The sequence below is a fragment of the Dasypus novemcinctus genome, chromosome 31 (genome assembly GCF_030445035.2).
Source record: "Dasypus novemcinctus isolate mDasNov1 chromosome 31, mDasNov1.1.hap2, whole genome shotgun sequence".
Lineage (NCBI taxonomy): Eukaryota > Metazoa > Chordata > Mammalia > Cingulata > Dasypodidae > Dasypus > Dasypus novemcinctus.
The window spans coordinates 27,754,635-27,769,005 of NC_080703.1; the positions used below are offsets into that span (position 1 = coordinate 27,754,635).

Sequence of the window (14,371 nt, forward strand, 5' to 3'; positions counted from 1 at the left end):
ACAGTTGTACCTATCTATTTGGTAGTTAATCGGTCCCTTCCAGAATAAATCAAAGATAGGCTTAAATCAAACTACGAGTGAAGCAGCAAATTATTGCTGTTACCAGGATTGTAAATTGTATTAGGTTCCTGTTACCCAACTAATTAGAATGCATGTTCAATACCCCTTTTTTTTTTCAGAAACCATAAATTCTCTGGTCAAGTGAAGTGAGCTTTTGATAAATTTGATGACAAAAATAAAATAAAATGAGTATGTTCCACAGTTACATTTCCCAAAGTTATTGCAAAAATTGAAATCTTATAGCCCAGGGGTTGAGATTTTGGTACTATTTTCAGAAGCAGTCTCCATTTATTCCCAAATGTAGGTCCATAGTAGACTGCCTAACTTTCCTAGATCTATCTGAGAAACCGGGACAATGTTGGTACCTACTTCAGGGCACACTTGTAAGAGTTGTGGGAGCTGACGTATTTAGGACACTTGGCACATTTCCTGGCAGTGAGTGAGGGCTCAGTTAATGGTGACTCTTGCTCTTCAGCCATATTTCACTGTTGGTTCTGACCTGGAAGAGACTCTGGGACTGGGTTTGGAATCCACTGGAGACTAATACAGCAGTGCCACCTGGTGACCACCTTCCTACAACAGCAGCTACAACTCCCTAAGGATGGGAGAAAGATCCTGGGAGCATATGTGCTCCTTGTTTCTAAGGATTTAAATGAGAAGGCAGCCTTTTGATACATTAGACAAGGTTTTTTTTTAGTCATCCCTGAAATAAGCAAATCCTCTGAGATTACATTTGACCTATATTATTTTTCATTTTACTAACTCGGAAAGGAACTCAAAGAGCATCAGCATCCCTCAGGAAAAGCATGTGGGCGCCTGAACCTTATTGGAACTATTGTGAGATATCAAAGCACTCAGTTTCTCGTGGGGGAAGCTGATTATAAAACAGTAACGCAGATGTAAATATGAGATAAGGAAATCATGGTTCTTTCATGTACAAGTGACACCACTGTAAATGTAACTTGCTTTGTCGTTCTCTAGTCTTCTTTCTCCTACTGCTATCTTGAAACCAAGAATTCTTCACCAGGAGCCTATGAATGCATTCCAGGAAGTTCACCAATGCCCTGCCATTTGAAGGAAAAATGTCTGTTTATGGAGGGTGGTGGTGGTGATGGTGGTATCATCTTGAAAGAGCCTGTAATTCCTAAGACACACAAACACACACACACAGCACTGTCACCTACACAACAGCACTGTCACCAACAAAGAACCATTACTCTACATGAACTCTGACTTGATGTGGGTAAAATGAAGTTCAAGCTCTTCCTCCTAGTTTATTTTCTCATACCCCCCGATCGCTCCAAACATCCAGCCTTCTCTTCCAGGGTTTTCTTCCACAAAGTACAACATAAACTGATGCTCCTAGATGGAGAAAGGATAATACAACACATGCTCAGAGCTGGACACTGACTGGTTACCTTTCTCTGCACACTTTTATTCTAAATGAAGGTGTCGTGGGAAATTACCTTGATCCACGGTAGCCTTCTATGACAATATAACACAAGTTATACTGAGGTCATGGAAGAGAAAGACTCACAAGCCAAATGAGGATAATCAGGTCACAGGATCTTTAAAAATCAATTTAAAATACCTAGTGAAAGGCAAGGGGAGAAAACATGGGTAGGCTAACTCACTTAGGATAGGGTACAGGAAGTATAAAAGGACCACATTACTGCATCCTGAACTTCCTCTGCCACATCATCTTTCTCCACTGGTGACATGGTACAAGGACCAGAGTAAAGGACTGAGCAAGTGGGCAGAAAGGAACCAATGAAACATCCTTGCTCCATCTGAAAGAATCACGGGCCAAGCAGTTGCAGTTCTTCAATTAGCCTGATGAGCTGCTTTAGGTGCCAGAATGGGTGCAATCAAAGGGTGGCCAAATGAAGACCTCTTTAATAATGAGTGTTTCACATTTCCTATGCCTATTTAGTGTATCATGAATACAGGGTGCTTTATGTACATTTAGTGCATTATTTAAGTATATGTTCTCTAGGTCTTTCCATCCCTTTCTATTTTTCTCCACACTCATATTCTCTACTTATTTCTTTGAAGAATTCTGTAGGACACCAGTAGTATACCTGTAAAAACAAACCATAGTTCCCTCCCACTTCCCCTGATCACCCCAGCACATCTCATCTGGAAAGAACAGGAAAACACAACAGCCCTACTTGGTTGATTTTATTTCCATTTTTTATTGAAAGCTTCATCAAAGAAAACAGAAGTTTAAACCTAACATCCACTGATCTACAGAAAGCCCAAGGAATGGGGGAAATGGTAACTAATCTGACTGTGGTACAGATGAAAAAAATTAAAAATAAAACCAGAAACACTCTTGAATTACAGAACTTTCCATGACAGTCTGAGACAGCAGTACAAAAATACTTTTAAATAAGGTTCAAAATTGAATGATGTTTCAGAAGTTCTATGAAATGAAATATGGCCTGAAACAAGAGTTTTTAAAAGAAGCAGTGTCCCATAGAAACTGAATATCTCATAGCAAGTATAGTTTTACTTATGTGTACGTGTGTGTGTGTGTGTGTGTTTTAGTTAGGATTTCAATGACATGTCTTCTTTTTAAATAAATGAATATCATTATTTTCCAGAATGGAGAAAACTTTTTCAAGAGCTTCTTTGAAATAATTTTTTTACAGTTCCTGAAAAGTATGGAATAACGCCTTTCTCAAACAAATTTTGAGGAGGGGAGTGGAGAATCTTTATAATCTAAGACCCAAGGATTTAAAAGAAAAATGTAACTCTGAAGTTTTACTTTGGACATTATTTCAATTTGAAGTGATCATACAATATCCATGGGAGTGTCAAAGTCATTCAGCTGTAATACAGTAACACGAAGTCAAAAAATGATAAAAACAATGCATTTCTGTCAAAGATTTGAGTTAGGGATAAGAGCATATATTTAACTAAGAGCTGCTATTATAGTCTCATAACAGAATTAATGGTTTCTACCAGTTCATATTTTAGTAGAGTGAATGAAACCGTAACAACTTCTTTTTGAAGAAAGTCAAATTCTTTGCTATAATTTTTCCTTTATATTTTGCAAGAATATAGCCAACTCTCAATTATTTGTGGTGGGTGAGAAATGGGACATTATGACTAACTGAAATCCACAGTATATAAAGCACGGCATTAATTTTATCAACGATTTCAAATTCCTTCAATAAATCAATACTTAATAAGAAACAAAATAGACTGATTTGAATTTTATCTCCAATTGTTTTCTTTTTCAACCCTCAGGGTGAAAAGCTAATAAAAGGAAACAGAGACCAAAACCTAATAGTTGAAAAAAGAAGACAAACCCACAAAGTAGATAATTAGCCCTTAAAAAATTGAGAGTGATTGTATTTCTGCAAGACTCAGAAATTGGGGTAATTACTAAATGGAATGAATAAAATGAAAGAAAAGCTCAAATGGGACTTTGGCCTAGTGATTCATTCTTCCTACAGATTCCAAGCTTGATCTCACCTCTGCTTCACCTTTAAAAGCTTCCTGAGTGGAAGAAACTTTTTTTTGATACATTATTTTCCTTTCCAGAAATAAAAAAAAAGAAATGAATATTGAGAAGCCAGCATCCTCAATATTCATTTATGTGTTGGAGTAGGACATCAAAGATAAAAGAAATCAGGAATCTGGAGTAAACTTCCCTCCCCCACATCATAAAAGGTCTTTGGGACCACTTGAGGATTTAATATTTAGCTTGTGTACTATGCACTCTATGTAATGCCACGGCAAATAGCACTGGGTTGAGGGATGGATTTCATATTTAAGAATGGTAAGAAGTGTTAAACTTGAGTCAGACCCAACTGTCTTCCAATGCCATAGTGGATGTCATTTATAAAACAATTTGATTCATTAATGAAATCCCATTATCACTCTGTGACAGGAAGGGTATAGTAGAGGAATCAGTGAGCCTGTTTAACTTTCAACAACTGCGAAGTTGTCAGCCCCAGTGAGTCCAACATTTCGAAGCGTGCTAACCACAACACTGTGAAAAACAAATCTTTATTTCTTCTTTCCTGATTGTGGACAAGATAATGTGGATCAAGTTTCTATGACCTGTTTGAAATACCCCTTATCAGAATGTGTGATTCCTCAACTATGCAGAATGTTTTTACACATGTACGTATATATTACCTCTCTTCTTGACTTTTAAATCATATATTAAAAAAAAATTAACACTGAAATCCACTTAAGCATTTTTTTGTGCTCATCAGCTCATCTGCAGTGGTTCATGCACTCAAATTAAGAGTGAGACAGTTGCGGAATGTATTTTTGTCTCCTATTAGCATCACAATCTGTCTAGACAACCCATTGAAACCTCTCAATCATGAAGAAGACTGCAAGGGTGCTATTAAAATCAAATTTCACTTTTCATTAATGGGGATTTTTAAATTGAGTCACTATAAAGATACATAGGGATATAATAGACATTCTAATTACTCCATAAAGATAACACAAAAACAGCCAAATACTTTGGGGAGGAGGGGTCATACATCAATTGAAAGTGATTTTAAAGCGTTTTGCAAGTGGTAAATGATATATTCTGTAGGTATTGTGAAATGATGTGAGCTTCCTGCTTCATCAGCCTCCTTCTGCTCTGTCTCGCATTTCTAACATGGATGCTTTTAACATCACATGGTTCTCCTTTAGGAGGGGGTGGAGGTGAGTCTTATATGCTGTAGAATGTGGCAGATCTGCTAAGGTCACAACAAGAATTGGTTAAGGTGAAGCATGGAGACAGCATTCGGAACTGAAATCTATGAAAACCTAACCCTTGCCAAATTGGAGTCAGGTAGAGGATTTTTTTTTTTTTTTAAAGAATATTGTTACTTGAAATATTCAAGACATGCCAGTATTAAAGGACAAATTGTCACCAGCACTTACCATTTGCCTTCTGGTCACTTAAGGTTCTCCATTGTGAATCCACCACCCTGCGCTGAGGAGTCCCCAGGTACTAGTATGCACTTTGCCTCCCTGAAGATGCTTATTGTTGCTAAAAGAAACCCACTCTTTCACTGACCATGTACCTAGGGTTTGAATGAGATGGCATTTAGTTTGTTTTCTGATGTTTAGACTAAGTTTTGGCAACTAAACTCAAACGGAAAGAAGCTGAAACATCTGAATAACTGCTTAAAGATCTGGTGAACCAGAATACATGGAAAATTAACTTCAACTTTTAAAAAGTGATTATAGTCCTAAATAGGATTAAAATTACCATAATTAGTGGCTAAATTAGGCTTCTGGGGTCTGCATATACTGAACACAAGTTTTGATTTGTTATCTTTTCTGTGCAATCTACTGTTGCTTTACCCATTAATGATTTTTTGTTTTTTTCCAAGCTTGACTCTTGAAAACATTTGTTAGATAAGATGACAGATAAAAGGGAGCAAATTTGAACTTGTCCCATTTTTCCTTGTTTGTTTTTCTTTTTGGTTTGAAATAAGATATTTTACAGACTGGCAAGAACAATCCAAACACAAAACAACACAAGGACATGTAAAATAATAGGTAGAATGATTTCCTTTTGCCTGAAGTGGCTTAAAAAATTTAGAGATTATTGAAATATCATAGTTGGAAAAAAAAGTCTCTGAATGTATAAATAAAGCAGCAATTTTGAATAGAAACAGGAAGTTACCTAGGCACATTCATCAGCCACATGGTAGCTACCTCTTAGCCTCATTGTTGATCGTGTAAATGAGACTTTCTTTGTATCACATTAATGTTTTTTGGTTTTGTTTTGATTTTTCACTGAAACAAAGGAAAGCATGTTGTTTTCATGTTCAAATGAGTCATGTTCAGCATAATCTTTATTTATACCAAGGCTTCAGAGAGTGAATAGAAAAACAGAAAATAAGGTTTCCATACATGTTTTCTTATACCCTGCTCTTCTAACTTGGGGCTGGGGTGCACTGTTCAAAGATGAAACTTAAGTGCCATCCTTATCTAACATGAGGAGGTAGAGGATGGAACAGAAGAAATAGAAATCTATAATTCTCTCTAAAGCATGAGAAACAGCAAGGATGGGTGTGACCGGCTAGAATTTCAAGGTAGTACCTGCTTCATTGACTTGGATAAACTTTCACCTCTAACTTGACCACAAAAATATTAAGTCCCTCTTTAGACGTGAACTTCCAATTCACGGGGTTGCAAATAAGAGAACCGGGGTATATTTCAAGACTAGGTCTTTGTTTATAGGTCATACACTATGGGATAGTGACAATTTTCTGTGATTCAACCTCATTCATGTTGACCTACTGGGAATATGATTTTACCTTTTAATTTTTTAGTTTTTAAAAGTCTACCTTGTTTTCTTTCACCGTGCATGAATGCATGTTCCTCTTCCTTCTGGACTAAGGCAGGTTTCTGTGACTTACTTTGTGAAAAGAGTTTCACCTGCTTGAGTCTAACGATTCATTCGGGAAGGAATTCTATTGATTCGTTCAACTAACACAGTTGCAGTGTCCTTCATTTCAGGTATAAATGAGGCTGAACATGGAGTTCATGAATAAAATATACAGAGGTGTTTTTACTGGTCAGTCAATTCAATTAATTTTAGACACAATTTTGCATAATTCTAAATGCAAATATATCTCCTTTGGCTTTGATGATTGATCAAACCTAATTCTTTTGGTTTTTATTGATATAAATCATATAATTTCTTGATTGTCAACGAGCATTTTTAAACCTTACTTAAATTCTTCTAATAGAATCCCCAATCATATTGGTCCTACTAGCTTCAGGGAGTTAAATTGAAATAAAAACATCTAATTAGTCTCCCTTGCTGGCAACACCAGGACTTGAAAATACAATGAAAAGAGGCAAACAAGAAAATACCTCCTTCCCCAATGCAGAATCAAGATGGCTATGCATGCTGGATGATGACCAAGACTGAAGTGCAAAGCTAAAACAGAGAGGTGTCAGAATTTGGAAGAAATACTACAAATACAATAAGGCTTTTCTCAGGATACCACTTCACCACTTGACAGAATGCCCCTATGCTTTTCAGACCAGCTTCAGAAGTGTCTTGAGTTCATAAATCACACACACAAAATTCAACCTGTTGAACAAGTATCTGGGCTTATTGGTGGCCATCAGTATAGGTTTTGCTGCTCAAGAGAGCTAGAGAGAAACCAGAAAAGCTCGAGGAATTTAAAGCCATTTGGCTCAGTCAAGGGGCATCCAGAACTCTTCAGGCTTGGAGACTGATGAACACAGCAGGGGCAAGCTTCTACTATCAACAAATATACATTAAAAACAAACTTTTTTTTTTTTTTTGCAGTATGTAAAACACCAGTGGAAGATAGTTTAAACAAACAACAAAGTAAGAACTGGTCCGGCCATGTAGGTCAAATAAAATTTAAACAAAAAGAAAAGAAAGTAAAACAAATTCCATCTTCTTGACTGCAATAGGGTGTCACTTCATCTTTGGTATAAAATAGGCCATCCATAGGCTGAATTTGATCACAACTAGGAAAGACTACAGAAATTGTCAACAATTTCTCTATCTATTGCTTTTTTTGTTTTTTGCACTTTTTGACCATAAGCTCCTAACTACGTAAGTTTTTTTTTTTATGCTTTTAAGCTAGGTTTTGCAATGTGACAAGCAAAGCTGACTAAAAACTTTGTAAAGCTCATAAAAAAGACTGCAGATAAAAAGCACTAATGCTTTTGCTAGCGATCACGCTTTGTAAATTAAAAAAATCTGCATTCTGCCCCCAAACACGCATTATTTCTAATGCAGTTGTTTTTAAACCAACATTAATAACTTTACCATAAAATGTTTTCGCCTTCTAGAATGATTCGTGTCAACACTTAGACAAAGTTCATGAAAAGTCCCAGCATTTTCCCAATTCTTGTAGTTGCCATGGTTTCTTTTATCAACAAATTTTCTTCAAATGAAGAAAAACATTTTCTTTTAAACTGTACAGTTTTTTTTTCACCCTAAAAACTCATAGTCTTAAACTTCTGTACCAGTCAAAACCGGCACAATATTTTAATTCTTTCTTGATTTTTTTTAACAAGACGTTGACAGCTTGCCTCGGGAGCCTTTGGCGTCCTTAAAATTAAGGCAATTAAGATTCAAGATAAACCTTACCTAAATATTTCTAAGAAAAAATAAAATAAAAAAACCAACCCACTATATTTAACCAGGAAGGGGAAAAAGAGAAAGAGTAGCTTAATTACTGAGGAAGACAATTTGTTCCGTTTCTGCTTGCCTGCCTCTTGATATCAGGTTTGTTGTTTTTTTCTTTAAAAAAATCAATCTACACCTTCAGGTAAATTCTGAATTCAAATGTTCTTCCAGATTAAATGTCAAACTTCGATGTTTTGTTTTGTTGTTGTTGGTTTTTTTTTTTTTCCTCTTCTGGAATTTTTTTCCTTTTAATTAAAAAAAATGATGGCAAAAAAAAATAATGTCAGACCACACGAAGGAACCATTTGTACAGCACATAAAAACACTTTGATTTCATTAGGTGAAGTAGAAAATTAAAAAGGAAAACAAGAAAGCATTCAGCTGACGCCTGTGCAAACTGGAAGCCAACTTCTTGTTCAATGAAGTTTCTTCATTCAAGGCAAAGTTTCAGACGGACATTCTTTAGTCCTATTTATGGTCTGTGAAAACAATCGAAGGAGAGCGGTTATTAAATCAATGAAACTTTGCAATATCGCGGTCTTTTTCCAGTGAGGTCTTTTTAAAAGAGACTAAGCTCATTTTATATAACACCATCAGCAAGGAAGTTGTAAAAGCACATTGGACTCGGAGAAAGCCAAGGTCTGCCCACTCTCACCCAAATATATATTCAGGCCAGAAAGTTTGGGCATATTAAAAATCAAGGCTAATAGGTAAAGAATATCTATCACTTCTGACACAATAATACAAATACACCCAGAGAGGCAATCCTTCCTATGGGCATGAAATGCCTTTTTTTCAATGCCTGGCTTGTACTGTAGTTCCTCCAAAGATTCTTTGAGTAATTCTGTAATTCTGTCCCTTCCAAACTCCCATGGGATTCATCACTAATTCAGTGAACAAATATGTGAGTCCCTACTGTGTTTGTGACATACAGCACTGGATCGTACATCTTGTGGTAGTCTCCAATAATGTTCACGTATGCCTTATTGACCCAGTAAATAAGAAAGACAGTTAAGAGGTAAATGAAGTTTTATTTAGTTATTTTTTAGAGAAATTTTTAAAAGATTTATTATTTATTTATTTCTCTCCACCCCCTCATTGTTTCACACTTGCTGTGTCTGTTTGTCTTCCTTGTTTCTTTGAGAAGCATGGGGAACCAGACCAGGGACCTCCGATGTGGGAGGGAGGCACGGAATCACTTGAGCCACCTCTGCTCCCGCTTTGTTGTGTCTCTCATTATGTTTTCCTCTTTGTGTCTCTTGTTGCTTCATCTTGTTGCATCAGTTCCAGCTTGCTGTCTTCTCCGGAAGGCACTGGGAACCAAACCAGGGACCTCCCATGTGGTCCGCGGGAACTCAATCGCTTGAGTCACATCCGCTTCCATATTTATTTCTTCTTTTATTAGGGAAGTTGTGAGCCTACAAAACAATCATGCACATGTGCAGAACTCCCATACATCACGCCTCCACCAATGCCTTACAATGCTGTGGAACATTTGTTAGAGATTATGAAAGAACATGATCAGGCTATGACCACTAATTATGGTCCACAGCATACACTGGGTATATTTTTTCCATACACCTGCTATTATTAACACTATGGCTTAGCATTGTGCATTCATAGTTCATGAGAGAACACTGTTCTCTTTCCCTTTTCCCCTTCCTTCTCTTCCTCTTTACTCAGGCCCCACCAAGATTGCAAGGGAATTGTTTTTTTCTTCTCCAGGAGTCTTGCAGTGTGCTGTGCACATAATAGGTGTTTAGACAAATGTCTAAATGTCCCCCTTGTCCAGCCTAGCCTAAGGAATGTCTTCTGCTGCTGCTGCATCTCTACTGCAGGATTGAGCAGGTCAAGTCTTCTGTCCATAGATTAGGATTACGATAAATACATAAACTAATGAGAAATCACAATTAGATGATGGTCTCTTCCTTCACAGCACTGAATGACAGAAAAAGTTCTGCAGTTTCTTCTTACACCTCATGAGTCAAGAAGTCTCAGGATGGTTGGCCATGGTTGTACAGTTGTTCAGTGCACGAGGTACACAACTGAGGGAATGTGTGGGGGCTAAATTCCAGCCCAGAGTCTGATCCCCAAGCTATGTACTGTGCTGCAGAGCTGCATCTGGCCTGAGCGAGGGGACCTTCAAGTTCAAAGTCAGGTTGAACTGTAGAGCATCCAGTCTAGAATCACCCGAAAGGAGCTCCTTTCCCTCATTTTCAAAAAGCCATCCTGTGAGCCAGCTGTGGCTCCCAGAAACCTGACCAACTTGTTACTAGAATCATGTATGAAAGGCAACTAGTTGACTGCACACTTCAACTTTTAACCAATATTTTAGGTCTCTAGAAATACATCTCTTTTTTTTCCTGTGGTAAAGGAGGGAGTGGGAATTCTTCTAAAAAGGAAGGCAGTTACAATTTTCATAACAGCAGCCACAATAAGGGGACTTTCACTAGTAGTAGTGGGAATCATGATCTATACTTTAGCTCTTCTTGTATACTTTTGGAAACAATAGACTTGCTCTAATTGATTTCTAAAAGTCTATCCTGACATGGGAACAAAACCATTTGCTTTAGTATTGTGTTTTTATTTGATTTTTGATCTGTTCTATGCTCCATGCCTTCATCTTTCCCCTTTGTAGTGTTGTGCATTGAAAAGAAAATGACTAAAATACCATGAATCTCTAAAACTGGGCGCTCATTGAACAGCGTCCTAGTCAATGGACTACACTGATAAAGAAGAACCTCACTGCTCAGATACTTTCTATACACTGGTTTAGCAGCATCCATATTTATGAGCTGCATTCAGATTTTATAACCTTACACAAATGTTTTTCAATACCTTCTCCCTATCATTTCCTTGGTCTTCAAATGGCCTCATTGCCACATGAAAACAAAGGAGGAGAAAGAAATGGTTGCATTTTCCATTTTCATAATTGCTAACCGAAGAAGGAAGGAAAAAGGTGTTGCTACTTGAAAGAACTACTTCCACCCCGGGACACCCTCTCTGCACTAGGCGAACTGTGAAAGTACACATTTACAGAATGCTGAGGAATTGCAATGACATCCACAAAAATAGAAGGCTTTCGCATTTTCAGGGCTGCGCTCATTAGCAAGAAAAACATTTCCAGTTGGACAGTGAGACTACTCTAGAAACAAAAATAGGCTGCAACTTAAAAAGGAATTTACGTGAACGAAATAATGTGTGTGCAAACCATTTGCAAACTGTAAAGCACGGGGCCCAGAGAATGTAAAGGACATGCAAGTGTGGTAATCAAGGATATAATTTGCACACCACTAATATACTGACCGTGGATAAGACATTGGTGCTCATGAGCGTTCATGTGGACCTTCTCCACTTAGCCAGAGAAGACTTGAAGGAAAAAAAGACCAGGCCACATTAAGGTTGAGATGAAGATTAGGAGTTTGACTGAATTTAAGAAATAACAGTCATTTTAAACCCTTCCATCCTCAGATACCCCCCACCCCAACCCACCCCCAAAAGGAGAGGGAACAGAAGTTTGGGATTTAGCAAACCAAAATTTAATGCTAGAATTCTGGAGCTGGAAGTGGTTTTAGAGACCATCTACCAATATGATCTTTCCCAATGTCTTTCCTGATAATTGCTAAGTGAAAGGAGCGGTACCGGGGTCCAGAGTTGGGGAACCACTGCACGTTCTATTCCCACTACTGGATTAATCCGAACATGTGGTTAGGGTACCAACAAAGAAGGGTACCAATAGAAAGAATTAATTTTTAAAATAGTAATTTAATATTTTAAATCAGTATCAAATTAATCATCATGCAGATAATCAGAATTTTGACTATTTTATAATTAACATGTTGGGGGAAAAAAAACCAAAACCTTTTTGAATTCCCTAGGAGGAGGGCAGCAGGCACCTTAACCCTTCAGGAAGTAAAGAATTTGAAGTGTTTATCTGGCCCTCTAGGAGTTCATGCCATTAGCATTTTAATGGCTTTGAAGAGAACTACAATTAAGAAGTGCATTTCACTTACTTAAATTGACCATGGAATGCTTCCCTCCCACTGCACCCAACTCCAGGGCATCGTGATAAGTCCTCCCTAAAAGCTAGACACCTTATCTACACTGTCTGTGGACCATGGATCTAATTCCCTCATTTTATGGAGGAGGTAAAGGAGGCTTTGACCCACTGAGTGACAACTAGCAAGTAGCAAAGGGAGAAGGTGAACAAAGGGCTTTTGATTGTGCATATTAGAATTTAGCTGGGCTTGAAGATTTATACTTTTCATATCCTAGTTACTTTTAAGGTTTCCTAAATAAAACAAGGAAAAGCAGATTATAACTTGGATGGGAACTGGAATTCCCAAAGAACTTCCAAAATAAACCATACTTATCAATTTTGCCTTCTGTACCCAGACCCTCTTTTTTTTTTCCCCTTTGATAGCTTCTTTTAACAATGGGGGGAAAGGCCTGAATAGAAAATGTGAAGACTGTTTTTTAGCATGAAGAGTGGAATTTGGAATGTCAAAATATTTGTGACATATTCCAAACATAGCCCTTTATTCACAGACACACCATTATCTTTCTCAAACTCTTCACCTAAGGCCTGCCATCGTGATGTCTGTAATTCACCCTAAAATATCTTCAGGATAGACAGCTTGGTGTTAAATGTGCAGGCTATGGGTTAAGTTTCTTTACAGGGGCTCTCAGCTGCCCTAATCAGAGTTTCACACCCCATGGGAGGTCAGCGAGCATGTAATGAGGCCAGAGGTCCCTACAGTTACTTTAAGCTACCCGTATCTCAATTAGCATAATGATTCTTTGAAATGGGTTCCTGATGAAAGGAGTAGCTTGTTAATTAGCATAATGGATGCTGGAAATGAGCTGGCATTTGTGAAATTTGGAGCATTCAGGATACTTGGATTGGCTAAAATATTTTGGAGCGGCTCTCCACTTTACACGCCTGCCTGGATGTAATACGAATGTGGGGAAATCTGTAGCCTATAACTTTATGGATATTGCTTGAGGCTTAATCTCAAAATGAGACTGGCATGGAATGGATTTCCTGGGAGGCAATAAGGATAATATTGCCCTCTCTCTAGAAAATGCCACCTGCCCCATGTGAGTATTTCCTGAAGGTCTGGTCAGATGATTAAAAAAACAGAAACAAAGGAAGAGAGCTGGGATTTGATCAACAGTACATAGCAAACTATATAAATGCTTGTTTAACGACTGTCTTGTAGATGCTCTCACACCCTTCAAATTGTACCCTTTTATGGCTATTTATGAAAAACAACCCATGTGCTTACATGACCTGAATGCTTAGCTCAATTTCCAGGTTTTCCTTGAATGGCTCTGAAGAAATTCATGCCACCCTTGCTAAAACAGATAAAACAAAACAAAACAAAAAAAAAACTTGGGATAGGGTTTTAGTCATTAGTTGCTTTTCTAAAACCACAGATGTGATAGTAACCTGTGCATTTATTTGATTTAGGATATTGTCTTTGTTTTCATTTGATAATGTGTGTTTTTTTGTTTTTATTTTAAGTCACAAGCTCCTTGCACTTTGTATCTTGCAAAGGAGAGGAAGTTGAGAACATAAACTGGAACTGTTAAAACTTTTCTGCGGGTTTAAAGGAAAGTCCGCAAGACAATGCGAGGGCTCGTCACACGTCACTCATTTGAAATGCTCCATGGTCCAGGGTTCTTTTCTCGCTGTCACTTTGCAGCAGCGAGCACACCGGCTGTGGAACATCTTGTAACATATATTCCTGCATACATGCAAAGGAAAATTCCTTTCAACTAGGAAACCTCATGACGATTTTAGCACTAAAGGATAAAGGATGAACAATTTTATTCCTTGGTATTTATGGGGAGAATTCAGCATTGTCAACCATAAGAATCCATGGCTCAAGACATATAACCATGGTATAATCATAGCTTTATAAACATTTAACAACTGAAAGTTTATGTGATCAGACTCTAACTTACAGAACTATTCCCCCAAAATAAAGCTTCTTTGAATTGACTTATTATAAGGATAATAAAATTCCTTGTCTCTCTGCCAGTCTGGTTCTCCTGGGCCATCTCATTTGCTTCTGTGAGTGGCATCAGTAACTGTAACTTTAAAGTCCCATTTGTCTGTTCCCTGCCTTTAGCCTATCCCCATGTGACTTCTTC

At 37.6% G+C, this 14,371-nt stretch overlaps 1 protein-coding gene across 11 annotated transcripts in view; it reads right to left on the reverse strand.

Moving 5' to 3' along the window:
- Nucleotides 1–5,445: 5,445 nt before the first annotated feature.
- The window catches only part of RBMS3 (RNA binding motif single stranded interacting protein 3), a 717,407-nt gene continuing 708,481 nt past the window's right edge, over nucleotides 5,446–14,371 (reverse strand). For 5 of the 11 annotated variants that reach the window (XM_071212857.1, XM_071212854.1, XM_071212853.1 and 2 more), the window contains 2 exons: nucleotides 11,519–11,581; nucleotides 8,425–8,691 (listed from right to left, as the gene is read on the reverse strand). In XM_071212857.1, coding sequence (XP_071068958.1) covers nucleotides 11,539–11,581 — 43 coding nt within the window. In that variant the 3' untranslated portion in view covers nucleotides 8,425–8,691; nucleotides 11,519–11,538. Of the gene's footprint in view, nucleotides 8,692–11,518; nucleotides 11,582–14,371 lie in introns of all 11 variants that reach the window. The other 6 variants (XM_071212858.1, XM_071212851.1, XM_071212856.1 and 3 more) reach the window with 4 other exon arrangements.